This window comes from Mycetomoellerius zeteki, unplaced genomic scaffold, assembly GCF_001594055.1.
Source record: "Mycetomoellerius zeteki isolate Tzet28-1 unplaced genomic scaffold, Tzet1.0 scaffold316, whole genome shotgun sequence".
NCBI lineage: Eukaryota > Metazoa > Arthropoda > Insecta > Hymenoptera > Formicidae > Mycetomoellerius > Mycetomoellerius zeteki.
The window spans coordinates 1,230,289-1,252,887 of NW_017257301.1; the positions used below are offsets into that span (position 1 = coordinate 1,230,289).

A 22,599-nucleotide genomic window follows, 5' to 3' on the forward strand; every position below is an offset into this window, starting at 1 on the left:
GATGGTCGGAGTGCCGGTGGACGAGGACGGTGCGTTCCGTCGCGGTGGAGGCGTGGGTGGCGTCAACTGCCGCTCGATTCCGTCCTGAAGACTGCACGAGCGTGCATACGCACACGCGGGATAGGACGGCGAAGGAAGAAAAGAAAAGCGTAACGGCCGTTCTTAGTACGTTAATGCATGTACATATGGCAGATTCATGCACCCCCGAAAAAAGCCTCGAGATATTTTACTTAAAATAACAGAGATATTCTAAGCGAGAATCTGAAATAACATAGAGAAAATTTGCCATCTGAAAGAACATAAACATTAGATATCACATCAAACTTTTTAATTTGAGATGATAAATAACGGTTGTCTCTTTAATATGAAAAAAAAACTTTTCCTCTTCTCTCTCATCTCAGATCTCTCATTTATTATTTATTTTACTTTTTGTATTAGATTTAATCATTCAAGATTTCGTAAGAAGAATTATACTATGAGATAGGTATGTGTTATTTAATAAAAAATAATTGAAATTAATTTTAAAAATAGTATAAAAAAATTAATACGTATTTTTGTTATAAATCGATCTAAGAGTCATGTTTTCATCGAGGCATTTGGAGGCGCTTAACAAGCATTATCATCAATATGTAGCGATAATCTACGATTAGTAATAGTACAAACAACATGCGATCAGCCGGACATAAATGTTATCACGGACGGGACCCAAACGCATCCTTTTTGCATTTTGAAATACATGTGCGACCCGCACGTCTAATTATCCTCGCAACTTTGCAAAATCAATTCCCGTTTAACCAGTTTTTACATGAAATTCATGTAAATTCTGATTTCTTGTAAAAACGTAATTAAACGGGGTTCTCGAGGCGTGATTAATGAAAGACACATGCAGCCGCGCAGAGCAAGCAATGCGACTTAACAAAAAAAAAAAAATGATGGAAAGCCAGCTACTGATCGCCCTAACTTGTCTTACCATATTCGCTATTGGGATGGAGATAGTTACCGCTACTCGATCCACTGAAACGGTACGATAGTAAACAGAAAAACAAAAGGGATAATGAGAGATGATACGAATCGACCCGCTCTAAGAGGCGAAATAATTTGTCGCAAGTGGGAAAATTTAGCTAAAGGTCATCTAAAAATATTGAAGATTCAAATTATCAATGATAAATAAATTACAATATTAATGAATCGCGTCGTCCATTTTTTATCATTTTATATTATTGCGCGTTTCTAACAAAAGAGAAAATAAAACATGACGTAGCGTTCTCGATTATGTAAATTTACGAGATTATTTTATATAATGAACCAATTAAAAAGTCAAACTGATGAAGGTCCTGCATGCACCATTACGTGATAAACCGAAAAAAGAGAAAAAAATAAAATCTTTATGAAAAATAATAACTATCGATTACACACGGATATGATAATTCTAATAAAAACAGGACACTTCCTGCAATTTATCGCTCGTTCGCTCGCTCTGTACGCGCTCTGTACTTACTCGACCACTTTGTAAGACGTTTGTTGCGCCGGATTACCGAAAACAGCGAGCGGTCTTAGAGGTATATTCTCTTCGACTGCCAGTCGCAAATCAGATCCGATCTGATTCATCGCGCCGTCGCTTAGACCACTATAAAATTATTTTTTTATACATCAATTTATTAATTCATAACTAATTAATATAGTTGAACTAGCATTATATTTAATAAATTAAATACTTTTGTTACAAGCATTAGAAAGAATATAAACAATGCTTAAATTTTAATATTCATGCTCGAATAAATGTAAAGTTATAAAGATTAATGCCCGTGTCTACCAATGTAGATTAATTTTAACTTCGATTCAACTTACTTTTTATCTTTTTCTAATATTTAAAAATAGAAAAAGATAAAGAGTTAGTTGAACCAAAATTAAAATTAAATTACATTGATAGAAACGGACAATAAAGCGTTTAAAAAATTTTACAAATGCTAAAATGATTTAATAATAAATAGAAACATTTGGAATCGTAAAGAAAAATTATTGAAGAAATTATCGCTTCCATTTTTCTGACGCACCTAATCTATATCAATTAAAATACGTAAAAAATTACCCTGCTATATTTGGCACAATTTGCTGAGCGATTTGTCTGGTGACGTCCGTGACGGCGGTCCTCCGTAACGAGGCATACGGTAGAAAATCTATGGAATTGGTCGGAGAAGCCTGTAAGAAAGTTTACGATTAGAACAATCGACAGGAACAATTGTATTCTACATTAGAATTAAAACATTACGTGCCTTCGCAGCGGTAGAATTAACTTTCAGCGATTTCGTTCTATGAAAGTGGTGTCCTTTTCGCATGCTGGACCACACGCTGCCAAAGAGCGAGTGGTTTCTCTGAAAATATTAAATAATTGCATAATATGTAAAAGTTACTATTTAATTACATTAATAAGTTTCTCGGGAGGTAATATATAAAAAGACCGCTATCTCACCCTGTGCATAGGTTCCGGATTGTCGTCGAGGAGTTCTTCCAAATTACCGGAAATCGCGCGTTTTAATTCGGGGCCAGCTTCATGTAACGTTCTCAACCCAGCCTAAAATAAAATTACATGTAGTAAATAATATTATATATGAAATATCCAAGCATGATCTTAAGTTACTATATTTTATTATATAAATTTCTTTTAAACTTTAAAAAATTCACCTGAAGGGTCACGGTGTTGTGACAATCTCTATCACCGTCCTTCATTTCCTGTTCCTTACGTTTCTTGAATCGACGGAAATAGTCTTGGATGAGGAAGGTGGCATAAAATTTGCCGACCGTCACCTCGTCGTCCACTGGAAAGATCGATTCGAAGTGTAAATTTAATTTCGCGAAAGAAAATAAATTTTACGGTGGAGAAACGCTTACCTCCAGGTGGTGGTACAACTTGATCTAGAAGCTTTGGACTAGTCCTCTTCCAGATCTTCTTAATCACCGCCCTGAGTTCGGCATTTGCGTCGTCAATGTTGCCCTCCGTCTTTATCCTTAGTGAAGTCCTCACGACGGCAAATAAAGTCGCATTGAACAATACAGTGCCGTCACTGTTCAACGGCATGTTCATTGAGACGAGTCTCTGAATTTTTAATTTCAAGATTAGATACGATTCCGTTAATTTAAATTTTACTTTGAATTACATATCATTCTCTTACTTTGTTCATTAAATATGAATTATAATTATATAAATTTTAACGTATCCTCCCCATTAAAATTTATATAATTATGATTATGATATCATTAGTTTTATTTACTAACCTTGCAAGCTACCCTATGGGGACACAACTTTCCAAAACCTAAGGGTGGCGATATTTTCCTTAGTAACGTTACCACGTCGAGATGTTTAATTCGACCCTTAGCGTCAGGATCATACTCGGACCACAGTCGAATAAACTCGTCCAAGTGGTGCGGCCCGAGAATTGACCAGTCTCTCGTTAAGTAATCGAAATTGTCCATAATAACGGCGACGAAGAGGTTGATAATCTGTTTTTCGGAAGATACGCACATATTAAATTTTGAAGCTCTCTCAATCGGAGATCTAAATCAGTGCTGGGATTTACTTGCAGGATTTACGCGCGGGTTGGTGAAGGAAGGGGCAGGAATCAAGCTAAAAATCGGCCGAAATGTGCAAGTAAATCCCAGCATTGATCTAAATAATACATGTAAAATGGAACTAATGAGATAATTACAAGATGCACTTACGAGAAATGAACAGAGAACATAGAAGGATATGAAGTAAGGAAATGCAATGTCCGATCCGCAGCTGTTCTTGTCGAGTTCGTCGCTGTTAGAATCACATTTGACACTATCTTGCGACGAACAATCCATCATTATTTCTTGCCACGCCTCACCTATGCTCACAAATATTCGATTGATTATCATTTTGTTCAATGATTACTTTTACCTTCGACTTTTTTTTTTGTTAATAACTTTTTAACGAAGGACAAGCGACGGCTAAAACCTGTTGGAGGTTACTCAAGGTCATGACCTTGACAATATATGTCAAGGTCAAGGTCATTGGGGGGGGGGTCCCCTAATCGGAACATTTACCTGCATTTCTATTAAACGACCAAAAGTTTGGTTAATCGTAAAATTTTTATTTTTTAATATCAAAAATTTAAGTCAAATAACCATGCATACCTGTTGCCGATCTAAACAAAACCAATACAGCTTGCGGAAAGGACTGGAAATTGTTATTGCGATTTATTGCCGTATCATCGTCTATCGCGATCTTTCCGAAGACCTGAAAAGAAGCGTTCGCTTAAATTACCGTCATTTATGTACTTCAAACACGTGTTTTTCCATCGATCAGCGTTTGCTTACTTGCATGCCTATCACAGCGTAAATGAAAAAGAGCATTATAATGAGAAGGGCGACATAGGGCAGGGCCTGAAAAGACTTGATAAACGTCCATAAAAGTGTTCGGATGCCCTCCCCTCTGCTCAATAACTTGACCAGTCTCATTACACGAAACAGTCTAAAGAAATTAATGGAAATGATGGTGGCTCCAGGCTGCAAGGATGACAAAATAGTTTAATTACAATTTCACTTCCTTCCCTTAAATATGATTGTGAATATTACCTCGGGTATTCGATCAAAGTCGAGCGCAACTGATACTCACGTTAACTTCCGAATAAACGATATCGATGAAACTTCCGAGCACGATAACAAAGTCAAATACGTTCCACGCGTCGCCGAAGTAATTCTGCAAATTAATAACGATCTCGTTTATGAGCACAATTAACGTTATAAAGTAAATAAATATAATATAAAGTGAAATTAAAAATGAAATATTTCGAACAAATGTGAAATGTAAGAAATGATTATGATTATAAAATTACACACAAATGCGAGCCTGCACCTTAAATCGAAATGCGGCCAACTTAAACACAAACTCAAGGGCGAACACAGCGGTGAAGATCATATTGAGAACATCCAGGACATCCGTGTAGATCTGCGGTTGTCGATAAAATTTCATCGCGAGCGTCACAGTGTTGATCATAATTAACGTGAATATTGTGTACTCGAACGGTTGGGAGGTGACGAACCACCAGACTTTGTACTGTATTCGATGCTTTGGTATATATCGGCGCACTGGCTTAGCTTTCAGCGCGAACTCGATGCAATTTCTCTGTAGAAAGAAGCGATTATTAATCTTTCGTGATGAGATCCTTCGTGTGACCTCGAAATATTTTAGAAGGAAATTATAATATTATTACGGAATTACATAGTGATACTCAATTCCCATTATTTTTTTCAAGTTTAATTTTTATTAATTTTAACATGAAGATTGTATTATATCTTATTTCCATAAATATTACAGTTTGATATACTATATTTATAAAGCGTTTGTTTTAGAGTTGATTGCACTGTTAAATCTATAGTGTCAAATTTAACTTAATGTGAGTCGCCACTGCTCCTACTCAATCATATCGTTATTTTATACTAAAATAATTATATTTGACACTGTACAATGTTGATTTGACACTATATAGTGTCAAATTTAATTATCGTTTTAGTAAAAAATAACGATATATTTAGTAGAAACAGTGGCGATTCACATTAGGTTAAATTTGATACTAGATTTAATAGTGTGAAAATGAGAATATTCTTGAACATGCATGATCTATTCATGATATTAATACTATTATAATTTGAATAAACAATTAAACGATTAATTCAATACTCGTGCGATTCACCTGATTTTTATCGAGCTCGCAGTTTTTGTATTCTTGCTCGCCCTCGTTCTGGAAGGTGACAATAACGAAACCGACGAAGATGTTCACCATGAAGAATGCGATAATAATGATGTAGATGATGTAGTAGGCGGCCACTATTGGCCGAAAGTTATGAATTGGTCCATGTTTTTCTTGGTTCGAGTCGATTGACCACTCTAAGAGTCTGTTAGTAGACACGAGAGACAGCATTAACTATCTGATATCTTGCATTTAGAACTACCTATTTATCCGTTCTTTTAACTGTTAGCAAAATTACACTTATCGAAATAATGTATGAAAGATGGGATACTTGTCGACAAAGAAGCAAAGAACAGCAAAATAAAAATCTAAGAAAATAACAAGAAAAAGAAAAATATATAAGAAAGGAATTCTTAATGGAAACTTTGTTGTATCGATATTGAGATTGCTGTAAAAGCAAGTTTGAATAAGTAACCTTTTGTATTGTATTTAATGTATTCCGATAGAAATCGAAACAACGTTCTTTGTGAACGCAATGCAAAATATACTTACGATGGCCAACCTTCGAAAGTTGAGACCGTAAAAAGGGTCAACATCGCCTTGGCAACGTTATCGAAATGAAAACGATGTTGTTGCCACTCTCTATATTTTACGATCGGCCTGTTAATATTACTGTTTTCGAATTCCAAATAAGTACCCCTGAAAAGGAGAGTTTCTTGCATCTGTATTCTGAATGTGCGATCTATATTTGAAATTTTCTATTGTTCGTGGATTAATGAGAAATCTCATTATAAAAATTTTCTCTTCTTTACGTTTAATATATTTTTAAATTGGATATGTTTTCTCGCCAGCACATTATTATTATATGCAAAAATCACTAACAATTTTTAAAGATATTTGTGGTTTCCACGTTACAATTTTTAAAGGATCTTGCACAAACTTTATAAAAATCGAATTTCGGTGGAATTGGCTGAAAATTTGATATGTTATAGATCTTGTTGTCTTGATAAAAAATTTCCATAAAGGCATAATCCCCTATAATGAATCGTTTAACTTCTACGAGGCGTCATTTTTCACAGAAAACGGGTTTAATATTACAATATTTTATTTTCAACGAGTACGGTGCATTCCTATGTCATTGTTCCTATATATATTTTTAAGTAAAAAGTTATAAGGATAATAATAACTTTTGATTGTTTCTCACAAATCGGGGTGCTTGAAGTATGTAGAAAGCGAGATTTAACACGCTTGTTGGATGTTCTCTGTTTGTCTTTGTCTTTGTCAAATCCCCTGTGTGGCTTTCCGACTCTATTATTGGATCACAGTACCATGCTCATATCAGTTTAGCTTTAGAGCCTCTTCGGGGACAGAGGCTCTAATAATTCCGAAAGCTAGCGTGATCTTTCTATCTTCTAGTCCACTCCTAAAACTGTTGTTGTCTTATGTTGGATTTTCGCGAGTCGATCTCCTTCATCCGAGGTTTACGGGTCAAGTACCACGATTTGTGAGAGGCGAGGAAACTCACAATAATTGAGCATCCCGATTTGTAAGAAGCAATCAAATTATCCTTATAACTTTTTACTTAAAACTACAGAAAGTGCAAATAACGACGTAGGAATGCATCGTGCTCGTTGAAAATAAGATATTGTAGTATTAAGCCCGTTTTGAAAAATGACGCCCCATAGAAGTCAAACAATTCATTATAAGAGGTCATGCCTGTAAAGACTTTTTATCAGGACAAGATCTACAACATATCAAACTTTCAATTAATTCTACCGAAATTCAATTTCCATAAGGTTTGTGCGGGATCCTTTGCAATTAAACAAAATTAAATAATTTTATTAATTTATAACATAATTAGAACTTACTGACACTCGTCCTCCGTCATTTTCGATGCATCGGTACAATAGAAAAACTTGCCCTACACAACACAAGAAGTCCATCAATTTCGATTACCGTTATCGTACCCATTAATACGGAAAAAAGTAGAATTTATGTAACATGTTAAAGCTGCGGACGACACGCTAGCGTTCTTGAAATTCAATTTGATGCCATTTACCAGATTAAATAATTACTTTTCACTCGAATAGTTTACGTACATACGACTATACGAGTAATTAATGTTCAATATTCTATCAAATACGAAACATAATTAGAAACTCAATAATTACAAAATTCATTTCGTTGCTGTTACGTAAAGATCGGTTTTGCTATTAAGAGAGTTTTGCTCGACGTGATTCGACGTGATTGATTCTTCATGTAGAATTAAAATCTCAAAGATCGCCAGCATGACGGGTTACACATCAGCTGTGAATCGGCCATTCTTGCGGTAGCATTGTCAGCGGCAGCAACAATGAGATGTGATCGAGCAAAATAAGAGGGTGTTAACGTGAGGTAAAAACGTGGTATGGAAAAAAAGGAACATTCCTCGTCGGCACGTGCATACATATGTACAACAAGGTACGGAGCAATGCGTGGGATTCCTCGACGATTCCGCGACTACGTTCATGTTATAAATAAGCGTTTTCGCCACACTTGGTGGTACACGGACATTGAGTGCATAAGCACACACACGCTGAGGGAGAGGTGTCGGTGAAAACGGGTCCTTCGCCCCCCTCGCCTTGAAACCTGCGTCGCGACCATGTGGACAGAGCGAGACGGTGCAATAATTGCGAGGAACACCCTTTTCAATCTTCCGAATTTCTATGTTTGCGCAAATTAATGTATAATCTCCGTCCTTATCGCTTGACTATAACATTTTGATATCGAGTGAAACGTATGTACGTTTCACTTGATATCAAAATTCTATAAAAATAATGGAGATTTATACAAAGTCTCGCATGTAGTTTTGAACTGATGGTAACATTACAAAAATTGTAATGTTAAAAAGATCAAGCTTTTAGAATTAAGATCTCTCATTTAAGATTTGACATGAAATATGATTGAAATTATATCGTAGACTTATAAATAATAATATATTAATTCTAAATAGCTTTATCGTAAAATCTTGGATGAATTCGCGCAGTAATACAGTAATTACAGCATTTATTCATTAGAGAAGATAATACGTCATTTTTCGAAAGAGATGTTCGAAAATATGACGGTATTTTCAGTGGGCGCTATTATGCACCTCAACGGTTTAAAGAGCTGCAATCTATACACGCGTAATGCGCGTCCTGTAATGTATCGTCATGTCTTCGTGACCGCTCCATTATCCGTCGACATGGCGCGCTCGCGTGGGCTCGGACACGGCATGGGAAAAAAGCACGAACAATGGGCCACCGTGACGCGCCAAATTGTACTAATTGCCTACGTAACACGAGCTGGTGCGGGCCAAAATAATGAAACATATTGAAACAACAACACAATCCACCCATCCCTATCGACAACAGCATATAGCTGACGATTTTGTGATTGTCCTCCCTTCCGCCCCTTTTTTCTTGCCTCCCTCTTTCTTTTTATAGTCCATAATTGCTTGCAAGTAAAAAAGCACAGGCGTCGTACGAGTCGCGGCTCGTGCAGAAGCAGCACTATTGCCGTATTCGCGACATATATATATATATATATGTATATATCTTTTTTGTTCTCCTATCTCGTTATTTTAACATTAATTTCTTTTCTTCTACGTCGTGTCTCCTGACTCAGATATCGTGCGTCACGTACTTTTTTGTATACGTTGATAAAAAGCGACGTGTGTACGTGGGAATATTTATATAAAAATAAAACGTTCCTGCGGCTTATAGAATAAACGATCATTATGAGCAACATTAAAATATTCATCGAACATTATCAAGCGACGCTTATGTTGCCTGAGAAAATACCGACAAATTTAATTCACTTTCCTACAATGTTACCCTCTCTCTCTTTAATAATTACTAGAAAAATCCTAATAGATTATTAATTTTACGTGACTATCTGCTCCAATATTAACTTATTATTAGGAGACATATTATCTCGCAATTTTTTTTATCGAATATTTTTTCATGTTTTAATAATTTACTAATTCTCTTAATTAGTTTTCGTCTTCGCAGCAAGAATGTTTCGACATGTGCATAATTTAAACAAAAAAAATACGATGAAATTTAAACAAATTCGTGAGCTTGAAATTTTCGCGAATAATTATTATACGAATATATACTAATTAATTTCAACATGTGACGCGTTAAATGTTCCGTACAACATCAACGACCCAGTATTCCATCTCTACTTTTCCATCTCACCTTGCTAAGAAACTATATTTAATTAACTGTTCCACCCAACTGCAATAATATTATATTTTTGTCGAATACTTTGCTACAATATTGTTTACCAAACAGCTTTGTCAGATTTAATATCTCCTAAATATAAAGAGAGTTTCAATATATGTATATATAATATAATTTCATTCATGTATTATAATTTTATCAATATATACATATAATTTCTATAAAATATAATTCATATTTTCTGGTGAGATAATATCCTCGTGGAATCATCCGTGTCAGTTTGAGTATAGCTACGCATATACTCGCGATCAAGATAGACAGGAATGTGAAAATTCCGCGGCTTGTAAATCACATTATCACTTTTCTCGTTTTGTTTTAAAACGACCGTTTGCACACTCCATTTCGGCATTCGAAATGAAAAAATAAAAATTACTCGTAGTCCCATGCAATACGTTGGACGAACCGTAACCACGAGCGCATCTGACTTTAATCCCTATTGAATATCCTCGTGTCAGCGATTTACATCATCATGAAGCAGACTTATTTGCCACATTAATAATCCTGGATTCATACTGCGATATCCGGCGTTCGATGTCCGATATCCAATAAAAGAATTTGTCTCCCGGAGACAACTAGAACCGAATTCTCTTATTGGATATCATACGTCGAATATCGTGCGCAATATGAATCCGCCAAGCGTCCTACTCGGGGAAGCAGAATGACAGTAGTTCGTCGTGTGTTGCGTTTAATCGAGACTCAGAATTTCAATAGAGTCTGCAATTTCATGAAAACGATATCGATTTTAAAATAACGTTCACGAAGATCCGTATGAGCGTCTATGCCGTCGCGAGTCTCATTCCACTTCCGTTGTGTGAATATGGATGTAGCAAAGTCGGCAGAATCTCGCGCAAAATACGTAGAAGTACGTTGAAACTTCTATACATACATCTAAGGAGAGTTACTCGCTAATGCGTCTCGAGTCCTAATCGGGTCGCATGTGAGTAACTTTAACACTATTTCATACTTTGCGACTATGAAACACAACGCTGTCTTGCGAACATCTGTGTAGATCTCTCTACGGCTGCTCGTACAATCTATCTTTCATCTAAGTCCTAAGTTCAGCTTTACAGTGTCTATTCTTTCTCGTGAAATCGTGTGAGTCGTGGAGAAAACTGGTGTCTAGTCGTGACAAAGCGAAACGAACTATTATCTACTTTCACAATAAAAAAGCATTTATAAATCAATTTTAAGTGAGGCAGATCGAAATTGTAGAATTATTTTTGACAGTTTTTATAAAGATGCGTCATAAATGTTAATTCAATATGTTTTTTATTAATCATAAATTCAACATAATTCAATATTCAAATAACTCAATAATCAAATAATTTGTTAATAATGAAGAGTCTTCATTAATGATAAATCCATTTTCATTTCGTTATTAATGCAATTTGCCATAATTTAATTGATGATATTTTATCAGATGCTGTTACACCAAAGTTCGCCTCGTTCTGTCACATCATCACGTGTAACTCGTGGTTTCGGTGCACGTGGACGGCCAGCATGCACTACGACTAAAGCTTCATTCTCACATACAGCAAAACTGACATGCTTGGTTAAGGGGGTGTCTATTTTTAAACGGGGGAAAGGGGATATAATATGGCGATATATGATATGCGTATCGTTGGTTGTGTGACGAATAAATATATATACAAAAATATAGATATATATATAGATATAGTTTGCACGTCGACGTATAATTACACGACAATTTCGCCTGGTTTTTCTTGGTTAAAAGCGTTATATTGTTAATAACAGCGTTACCGTGCTCGAGGATATTGTTGTAAAAGGGGAGAAAGAGAGAGAGAGAGAGAGAGAGAGAGAGAGAGATATCGGCAGCAATGAGACACACATGCATATGTACATCCGTGAGGTAATCCGTCATCGTTTCCATGTCCTTCCGGCTGTCAGGATCGTGTGCGAAATCACGATAATTAATGATTGATGGTCGATATGCCGATGCAGATAATTAGATAATACCCGACGGATCGAGCATAGATAATTTTGCAGCAAAAGGAACTTTTCTGGAGGGAAGTTTTCTTTACCGAAACTGTGGAATATTATTCATCACGTTATTACGTTAGAAGCTTCGCAACGTTTGAAGTCATTTTGATGCTGTAAAATGTGCCTTGCTGCTGATACGTTCCCTTGTATTATACGATTTAGGATAAAGAAATAAAGTAGGAAAGGTAAAATCTTGGAACGGACTTAGGCAAATTTTATGACTAATTTAATCTGTTTAAAATATCAAGATAGAAAAAAAGTCATGTTATAAAATAGCTTTTTTCACTTAAGTCTATTCCAAAGAAAAATTAAGGAAGATGCTGGGAATCACAATATTACAAAATACAGAGTAGACAGATAGAATTTTCTATCATTATTTTTAATTATATTATAATATAATTTTTATTTAACGCTTTCTTTGTTTTTATTTTATCAAGTAAAACCATATAATAACTCTGATTTTAAATTAATATAATTTACAACATTAAAATTAACAGCATCCTAGATAAATTTATTACAAAAATGATTAAGCATACATTAAAAAAAATATTTGTGTAAAATTACATAATTATGCTGGGCTTTTTCCGACCCAGCATAATCATGTAACATTACTTAAATATGATTGTAAAATTACTTAAATGACTGGAAAATTACATAAATATTTAGGTAATTTTCCAGTCATTTAAATAATTGTATAATCCAATATTATAAAAAAATTTTATTTGAAAGTAAGAATATTAGCTTGTATAATTAATTAACGTTTTGTGATATCCGTTATTCTATTTTCTGTCACTCTCCGTATTTTGCTTAGCAAAATTCAGTCATTCGAGGTACTCCGCCGGAAATTTACTACCGTCGCCGTGGGCGACGGAAGTGAACGTGAGTGCAAGGTGGGAGGATAGAAAGAAGATAGGATAATAAGGAAAGGCAGAGAGAAAGATAGAGAGACAGAGAGAAAGTGGTAACGCAATCTCGTTCGCTTAGTAAGCTTTCTAAGTGGATGGCTGGATCTCTTTACCTTAAACAGCTGTACCCCGATAACAGCGAACATGAACTGTAGGAGATAGGTGACCAACATAATGTTGCCGATCGTTTTAATGGCGACAATCACACACTTCACTACGTACTTTTTCACGTAGCGTTTTCGGTTGCGGACGAGCAGGGCGAGCGAGCACAGCGGGGAACACGTGGGGTGGTGAGAGAGTGAGAGAAAACAAAAAAAATAGAGTAGCATTAATTTGGGGTAGCCGGGTATCATCACTCTAAGGGGCTGATGGCAGGGGGCGGATAAGGATCTTTGAGGCCGTTTAGGTGGTGGAAGTTCTCGCCACGATTTAAATTTTTTTTTCGTTTATATTGTATTCTCTTTAATTGTTCGCGCCCTTAATTGCTCGTAGCGTTTAGCCTCGTTAGCTCGATTTATCCTCTCTCGTGTGTGGTGCCTGCTTTTATTGTACGAATTTCTTACGCGTGGCGATTTACGACTGATCGATCCCTTCGAAAATTGCGCAGCTTCTCTCTGTTTCCTCTCGATTCCTCGGAGCTCTTTCTTCTCGGAGATCTTCGATTTCTCTCTTTTATCTTCTTTTAACTTCTTCTAGGTTCTTTTTTTAACTTTATCCTTTTTGTTCTCATCGCGTTAACTAAGCCCTCGCCATCCATCCAACCCATCAATGCTCGATGTTTTTTCTCGGCAATGCACCTATGGGACTTTTAGGCGGGAAAACCTCAGCGCTTCCTTGAAAATTGATTTTACACGCATGATCAGAAGCGTACTCGATTACATTCGTGGATCGTGTGAGATATTACTCGTTCGAACCGCTTCTCGATGAGATTCGCCGCTAGTTATCGTTATCGTTTCAAATATGTATTTCGAAAATTGAAAGTTAAAATTGAAGCGGTCTAAGAAATTCTACGAGGAAGTAAATCCAATAACGCTAATGTTATGCAATAATATATTCATATTTTATTGATTAATAACGCTATATATAAATAACTATGTAAATTCTCTGTTATAAAAATATAACTTGCGATATGAAACATCATTTTGCAAGAATTTCAATTAAAGTTAGACATAGATAGGAAAATGCTATTTTTAATTTTCGGAATCAGGATCACTCGAATCCTATCGTCACGACAAAAATCGCATCGCAATATTGGCAAAAACCGCAATTCTCTGCGAAGATATCGTAAAAATTTCACCTCATACTCGGCGAGGGGCATTAACACTGTAACTTTATTGCCTTTTCTCACGCCTGCATAATTGTTACATCGTGGTCGCAGCCTTTAGGGACGATACTTTTTCGTATTCTGTCGAACGAGAATTGAAACCAGGCACTTGCGAATTAACTCGCTAGCTCGCTTAGCTACTTCTGTGACAATATTGCGTCGCATACTGTGTGTGTACATGTGTGTACGTGTAAGGGAATATGTAATGGTAGGGCGATCGATACACATGAAACTACGAGCGATATATAATATATATATATATGTATAGAGAGAAAGAAAGAGAGAGAGAAAAAGAGAGAGAGAGCGAGAGAGAGCGAGAGAGAGAAATATATATATATGTATATAGATAGATAGATATAGATATGTATATATATATATGTAGATAGGTAGATAGATAGATAGATATATGTCGGGCTGAACGACTTGTCTCCGCTTAAGATTAATAATTAGAACAAGCTAATATATACATATATAAAGATAGTCTAGAATGTCAACTATTCTACCATCTTCTATGTTACTCTATATTTTCCTTTATTATAGTAAGTGTTACTAGTAAGCGCCGAATTCCACATTCCGATATCCTCGATCAGTTTCAGAATATTATTTTTCTACGTTATTCTGTTTGATAGCGAAAGATTGTATCCTTTAGTGAGCGGAGAACTTTTATATCTCTTATGTAGCATTGATATTCTTGTTCGCGAGTGTTTAAGAAGCTCTGCAGGCTCTGGTTGGAAAATTAATACTTGTAAAACTTCGCAAGAAGAAGCGAACAAGTTCGATAAAGGATTAATCACGAGTATAGAACAATGATCATAAAAATTCCGCGGTATATAAAATTAAATGCAATTAAATTCGATTTGCAACACTTGATTTAGCCTGACCGACATTGATTCGCCTAGCCGCTGTCATCGAACTCGCCTAATAAGCAAATTTATCCGACTTTATAATTTCCCACTTTTATCGACCTCGATTGCCTCGTCAAGCACAACAGCCAAACGTTCTATTTAATAATAACTCCGGAAATTTTGATTTCGCTCTTGATTTCTAAAATTTGGTTTTAGCTGTTATCAAGATTTTGAAAATATACAATAATTGATTTTACGATATTATTCCGCATTTCTCTATTTTTATCTTAATAGCGAAATGTTTTACAACAATATAGCATTTTACGTTCAGTCGGAAACGAAATAAAGTCACGAGATCAAATTGGACAATCGGGATCAGTGATCTCGAAGCCTAAGAAAACGAACGGAGAAGGAAATTGCCGTGTGGTGCTTCCTTTTGCAGCAATTATGGGTCTGTGCGCGCGTACAGGGACCGCTTTTCGTGATCTTTTCCCCTTTTGATTGTCCGAGGGCGAAGTCCCACCACGACGAGTGGAGCTTATGAGGAAACAATGCCCTTTTCTTCTTCTCCTCCACCTTTCTCTCTCAGGTTAATATAGCGGCACACCACTGCAATGCTTAACCCGCACAAGCATGCAATTCTCAAACATCCTCTACTACCAGTCTTAAAATCACGAAGTCTTAGTCTTTTTTGAAATTTCTTTTTGATAGGTGGATAAGTGTATGCGTGTAAAAATATAAGATCAAAGAAATTAGTACACTCTTGGAGGCCTGCTTGTATCTCATATAAATAAGTGTGCGTACGTGGTTTTTATCTCTAGAAGTTATGTATGTGTGTATATATATATATATATAGAAAGGCTGACACCGCTCGAATCACATTGAAGGATTGCCTTGAACAATCATGTATAAAAGTAACTATATATTTTTTAGACAGATTTTTTTCGTTATAGAGATCTAAATGATTTATATCGTATATGAAGCGCATATTTCTGAAGAGAAAATGTTTTGAATATACTGAAACGATATACAATATATTTAAATTTTCTCGTGTTTTTATTAATTTAATTTTATCATGATTTTCAGAGTGCTGGTCTATTTCTTAAAGTGCATAAAAAAAATATTTGTGTATATACAATTAAGCAAATTATGTTTACATTATTTTGTATTTATTTAAAATTAATAATTTCTTAAAGCAAATATTACGGGATTGTTTCTTTTCCAAAGTTAAGGAAAGTTGAGAAATTAAGCTGAATAAAATAATGTCTATATAACACTTCGAAAGAATTTCCAGGAAACTAGGTCGAATATTTTTTATTCACTATAGATATCCATGTCTGATGTGAGAGAATATGTGTGGATTTGTGCATGTGTTGTATGATTGTTTCATGTCATCTGAGCAGCGATGTAATTTATCAAGTCTCTAGCAGCAAAAAATCTCGTGATGGCAAAAAGAAGAAAGAGAGAGAGAAAGAGAAAGAGAGAAAAAGACATATGTAATATATAAAACAGGTATATCGTTAGGGGTGTCCAGCTGATAGCAGTAAAAAACGAAAAAACGAAAACCAATGCCAAAAGAGCAAAGGCATGTTAGGTCTTGCGTAAAGCCGCTTTTCGCTTATTTTTTTTTTATTTACACTTGACTATCCTTTATCTACTTTTGAGCCATCGTCTCATCTCCCCCCGGTCACTCATCCACTATATATTAAATTACATCGGCGTGGCACGATTTATCACGATAAGCGATGACAAAAGGACAAATAAAGTAATTGAGAGTATTGAGACCATTAAATAAGTGGAATAATATGGCGATCTTTCAATGATAATATAATTATTGCAAAATCGTTAAAATATGTATAAGTAATTAATTTATAGTTGTTGAAAAAAATATTAAGATTATATTATTAATTTTTCTATTATGAAGTCGACGTATTATCTATTTTACTTTACTCAAAAATTTTCATTGTTTCATTTGATCCTTGTATTCTTACATAGGTATATCAGGTTTTTTTGTCAATTACACACTATATATGAATTACTTATTGCTGCTACAATTATTCTTACTACGCATGTAACTATCTTTTTAAAACACAAAATAATTTTTGAAGCAATAATTTTTAATTCTTAGAATATCTGGATTAAACATTGTTCGGTTTGAAAGCAATAAATATATATGTATCGAATCAAATACATATGTACGATATGTCGATATTGGAGCGATAAAGAAACTTAAAAGAAAATTTTGTATCAAAAAGTTCTCTCTCTATTGCGTGTGAATAACAAAATTGCTCTCTTTTGTAACTCTGAATGAAATCGTGTACACTTACATATGTTTAAAAAATTGTTACAAAGTGCAAAGTGTAATATTTCTAGAATCGCTTTCATTTTTGTGGACAGTAGTTTGACGAAAACAATATTTGTTTTTCTTTTCTGTTTTATTTTTCTATTTTAATAAGAGCGATTTTTACCCACTAAAACTATCGACAAATAAAATCAGTGCTTTAATTTTTTAATGTACTATGATTTCTGAAATTTTCGTTTAATGTTCGCAACAATGCATATATGTTCAAAAATTTTATTATGATTTAGGATTACTGAATCATGCTATACAGACAAGAAAACACTAGGTTTTTACATAATGTTAAATATTGATACGTGGAACTGCCACTAGAAAACTACTTTCACACCAAATCCGAGAGAAAGAAAGAGAAAAATAGAAAGATTCGTCATTTTTATTAAATTTATAAATATAAACGCGGCATTATGTATAAATAATTTGATTGACTTGATGGAGCATTGAGTAAATTCTAAATAAAATTCACTTTCGCACGCTTTTCTAAAGTTTTAAAGTACTTAGCCTGGCCTTGGGCTGTATATACTTGATACAACAAAATAAAATTCAACGAAACTGGTTATTCGAAATTGTAATAATCTACGCATCTCTCAAAAGAAATTTTATATGTAGTCACATACGTAACACATACACTTTCTACCAATAAAAATTGATTTTCTCTCTCCTACATTGCATTTAAAATATTTTTTAAGATACAATTTCAAACAGACATCAATCTAAATTTTTATAAATATATTATCTAAAGTAATAACATAATTGGCAAAATAAACGCTCCGATCCATCCAAGATTGGTGTGACTATCAAATGAGCTACGATGTAAAATTGATTGATAGATAGTAAAGGCCAACGATTGAGTTGGCCTTCGACAAGTGGGGCACTTTGACATAAAAAATCTTATATACAGTAGGAACAATGAACACAATTAATAATTCTAGTGAGAGGCTTCGGGGAGAGTGTCGAGACAAGTAACTCAATTATGAGTAAGTTACACGCAAAAGACAGTTTGTTTCACAGGGGAGGTACCCAGAGGTGCATCTGTCAGAGAAAACAACATTCGCCTCATGCTCGCGCCCCTCGACGATTATTTTCCACGTGTCGCTGCGCGCTTCGACCGTAATCAATATCGGAGATTGACACATGGATGTTCTCCTAATTGGATGATACGTTCGTTAATTCCGCAACTTCACTCCGCTTCATTCACACAATCCATATCGATACCGTATTAGCGAAATAGATTTTCTATGAAAGCCTTCTGCGATAATCATTGATAAAATGATACTCAAAGTATATACATATTCACACATGTGTATCGAGTGCGCAAAACGGTGATCAAAATCTCGTGCGCGTGTTTTTAAAAATTTGTGATGAAAATCTGCAAACTCCAAGGAGCGGTGCAGGAACTTGATATGGAAAAAACATAATTATCGATGATGAGAGAATTTAATAAAATTATAAAGCAAAAGCTTAAACACGTGCCATTAATCTTGATTAATGTTTTCTGGAAAAACAATATTGGGGAATCTTTTTCCAGTCGCGTTTTTCCATCAAGAACACTTGGACAAGGATTCTCGTGACTTTAATCACTTTTAAATTAATCGCGACCTCTACAACTACGTGTTTATTGCAACAAAGCGGAAATAATCGTCGAAGAAGCTATCAAGATGTCGAGCAAAGGCGTACTGAGGTTGACAATAGTCGTAGTAGTAGTGATGAATTTGGTGATGGTGAATTAAATTTCTAGCTGCTTGCATTAAGAAATGTGAATAAACGAATGAACAAATGCTGAAAACGGATCTTGAAAAAGAGAGAGAGAGAAAGAGAGAGAGAGAAAGAGAGAGAGAAAGAGAGAAAAAGAGAGGTGGATTTGAGGCTGAGATTTTAAGAGGGTTTTTTTGGGGTGTTCGTGGGGTCGACTGGTAATATATTACTGCCACTCTAGTGTATAACTGTAAGAGGTTCGGAGGAGAGTTATCTCAGGGCCATGTCGGTATCGGGGCCCGATAATCCTACCTTGAAGAGCTGTACGCCAATGACGGCGAACACGAACTGCAGGAGGCTGGTGACGAGGACTATGTTTCCGATAGTCTTTACCGCTACGATGACGCACTGTACTACGTGCTGGGTTCACAATATTAATCACAATATATAATCGCCCTTTGTGATAAAGAGGTGAAAATTACGCGCCGCATTCGTTCGTAGCGAACTTTAATACTAGCATTTTATTGCCGCCAAATTCGTGTAGCTTTTTCGAATCGCGAAAGTGGTCTTTTCGTGAAAAACCAGCAGAATCTGGGACTCAGTTAATATTCTAAAGATGTACTCGAAATGAATTTCTTAATTAAAACTAAAAGTACGTTTTTTAAATATCTTTTTGCAATATATGGAGAAATTTACGTAGATGTAATAACGTTGTATTAATTTTATATTGGCTAAGAGAAATAACGATAAATAATATATTTATGTCGACCTTGATAAACAAATTTTTGCGTAGTGATGGTTATCACGCATTGACTTTCGCGTAACAAAAATTCTTAGTATATATGTAGCGGAGACGAAATATCTTATTTCGCCCTTAACGTGATTTTTCCGAAGTTAACGATGCCCTTCCACCATTTGTATAAATAATTGCAACTTCGCGTATGCTTCAACGTCGGGCTAACGAGAGCGACTCTTTAATCTAGCTGGCTGTGGACATTACGGTATATTATGCCTGGCGTTATTATTACGTACTACGGTAGGGCGTATGCTGTGAATTGGGCGGTTTTGGCGGACTTAGAAATAGGTGAGACAAATGAAAAAGGTACCTTTAATCCCTTAGCGCGATTGATAGCACGTAGCGGCCTCAGTACACGGAGCACTCGGAGCACTTTGATGAAAGAGAATGCGCCAGCTCTGCAAGTATACAATAAATAATGGTATACTAAGTCAGTCAATAGAAAGTTAGAGGTAACAAAAAATACCTCTAAATAATCTTATAGGCAGTTAGACTTTTTTTTAACGAAACTGCTTCAGAATCTAATGACGTCATTTACAGATTCTTTTTATACAATGAAAAATTGCGATTAAAATTGTAATTAATTAAAATGTTGTAAAAGACCAGCTTTATTCTTTTTTCATACAAGATTAGATTATATCGGAATATTAATATAAAAAATAAGATCATACTTGACTGTCATAGAAACGAGAGAAGCGCAAACGACGAGAAGATCGAGCAGATTGAAAGCCGATCGGCAAAACGCGCCTTCATGGATAATGAAGCCGTATGAGATCATTTTGAGGCAGATTTCGATCGTGAAAACAGCAGTGAAGAAGTAGTCAAAGTAGTTCAATATCTGTAAATAAAGTACATATCAGTTTCGTTAGCTATCTTAAACAAATATTTCGATAGTTTCGTTAAAATTCTGATGAAACAGATATTTTAACAACTAAGAAATCAATTTGTCTTTCGGCGCAATCGGATACCAGATTTCTATCAGACGTGGTTCTCAATGGGTCTTCGGCGGCCAACATGGCAGAGGAAATCATAATGCAAATCAGTATCACGTTGCTGAAGTAACTATGATTGCAGAACCAATGGCAGAACACACGAAACCTGCAAAACGCGATTGAAAAGGAATATAATTTAGTGTGGCGTCTGGTAAAGAGACATCCGAGAAATGAAAAGATAGGGGAAGTTTGATTGAATTATTTTTTATGTTTTATCTTGGCGGCTGAAACTAAGTTCTTCAAAAAGTTTCTATACCTATTGGTGCTTGAAAAAATAAAGAATGCCGAACCAGCCGGGATTGGTTCCTTTTTGGTGGTCGTATTATACTCGGACATTCTTCGTGGTCTAGCTGTCACTTCCGGTTCCTCATCTAAAAGTAATTAAGATCCCTTATTTAGTTCTATTTATTGTTCTATTTAATTTTATTTTATTCGCTTCTGTCTTGTAGTGAGAATATCGAGAACTTGAAAAACTGTTTGCACAGTTTTCAATTATTAGTTTCTGAAACACAGAAAAATCAAGTTAACCAACCTTGCATTTCTTCTGGCTCGTCTTCCTCTTCTTCCTCTTCTTCCACTTCTTCGTCGGACTCAACGTTGAGTCGCACTTTATGCGTATTCATATCTTCACTTTTCTCTGACCTGTATAATTAGTGATAATTGCATAGATTACATTTCAAATTTACTTTTTCAAAATAGATATCTTTTTGTAGATTCGGCCTATCGTAAATTATTCAGAAATTTACGATAGAACATAGAAAAATAATTGTTAAAATAAAAGACACTACATCTTTCTCAACCTCTCATGAAATAAAAGGATAAAGTTCTTCAATTATCTTGAGAAATTAGTACTTGATAAAGACAAGTAACAATTTAATTAATACCGCTACGCTCTCTAATGAATTCGATCTGAAGACGAGAAATAAAATACATTGCAATAGTAAATTACGATCACTGCGTGTCCTTAATTGAACCGTGGTTATTGACTCTTGCGAATCCCCTTGAGCTTTGGGATCACAATAATATTGCATAAGGAGAGATAATAATGCACTCCAATCTCGTTAATGTAATAACGCACATCATTATATTACAACTTCCACTGCGTTATGAGAGAGCTTACGTTTCGGTATCGAGTGCAGCCTCGTAGTCCTCCATTGTCTCGTTAGGATCGTGTTCGAGATCTGTGCCGGCGCCCTCGTCTTCTCCACCGGTCCCCTCACCACCATCATCACCAGCTTCGCCGCTGACTTCGTCCCTTGCCGGCGAGCCGCTGCGAGATTTATTTTTCTCCTGTAGAATATATATAGAAGAAAGATTTATTTACCAAATGATTCGATCAAAGATAACAGTCGGTTGCGCAATCAATAGCGATAATCTCATACAAAAAGTATCTCAGTAAAATGCAACGCCCACAGAAGAAAATCTCTGGAGATAGAATAATATTTATTGAAATAAGATATATAGAACATTGTGTCTAAATAATAAAAATTAAGTCCTTATGTTTGATTTAACTAATGAAATTTAATTTTTAATCTTAATTATAATTTTATTGATGTAATTGATTCAATTTCTCTGCATTCCAAACATTTCACGTACAACGTATAGTCTATCTCATCTGTTAGAAAAAAAAATTGTGGAACTAATTAAAGCATTTAGTGATGAACACAAATTACATTCATGCGTTATAATACATAATGCTAAATAAAATA

At 35.2% G+C, this 22,599-nt stretch overlaps 1 protein-coding gene across 4 annotated transcripts in view; it reads right to left on the bottom strand.

The window, feature by feature from the left end:
* The window catches only part of Ca-alpha1D (Ca[2+]-channel protein alpha[[1]] subunit D), a 65,983-nt gene that overhangs the window by 3,962 nt on the left and 39,422 nt on the right, over nt 1-22,599 (bottom strand). For 2 of the 4 annotated variants that reach the window (XM_018451676.1, XM_018451675.1), the window contains exons 18-40: nt 22,011-22,180; nt 21,423-21,532; nt 21,147-21,261; nt 20,867-20,996; nt 20,570-20,736; nt 20,209-20,296; nt 19,415-19,522; nt 7,580-7,632; nt 6,264-6,410; nt 5,715-5,916; nt 4,877-5,146; nt 4,637-4,720; nt 4,339-4,527; nt 4,156-4,258; nt 3,718-3,866; nt 3,274-3,498; nt 2,890-3,094; nt 2,683-2,816; nt 2,471-2,572; nt 2,274-2,372; nt 2,090-2,199; nt 1,499-1,627; nt 971-1,014 (exon numbers count right to left, since the gene is read on the bottom strand). In XM_018451676.1, coding sequence (XP_018307178.1) covers nt 971-1,014; nt 1,499-1,627; nt 2,090-2,199; nt 2,274-2,372; nt 2,471-2,572; nt 2,683-2,816; nt 2,890-3,094; nt 3,274-3,498; nt 3,718-3,866; nt 4,156-4,258; nt 4,339-4,527; nt 4,637-4,720; nt 4,877-5,146; nt 5,715-5,916; nt 6,264-6,410; nt 7,580-7,632; nt 19,415-19,522; nt 20,209-20,296; nt 20,570-20,736; nt 20,867-20,996; nt 21,147-21,261; nt 21,423-21,532; nt 22,011-22,180 — 3,133 coding nt within the window. Of the gene's footprint in view, nt 1-6; nt 92-970; nt 1,015-1,498; nt 1,628-2,089; nt 2,200-2,273; nt 2,373-2,470; nt 2,573-2,682; nt 2,817-2,889; nt 3,095-3,273; nt 3,499-3,717; nt 3,867-4,155; nt 4,259-4,338; nt 4,528-4,636; nt 4,721-4,876; nt 5,147-5,714; nt 5,917-6,263; nt 6,411-7,579; nt 7,633-19,414; nt 19,523-20,208; nt 20,297-20,569; nt 20,737-20,866; nt 20,997-21,146; nt 21,262-21,422; nt 21,533-22,010; nt 22,181-22,599 lie in introns of those variants that run through there. The other 2 variants (XM_018451678.1, XM_018451677.1) reach the window with 2 other exon arrangements.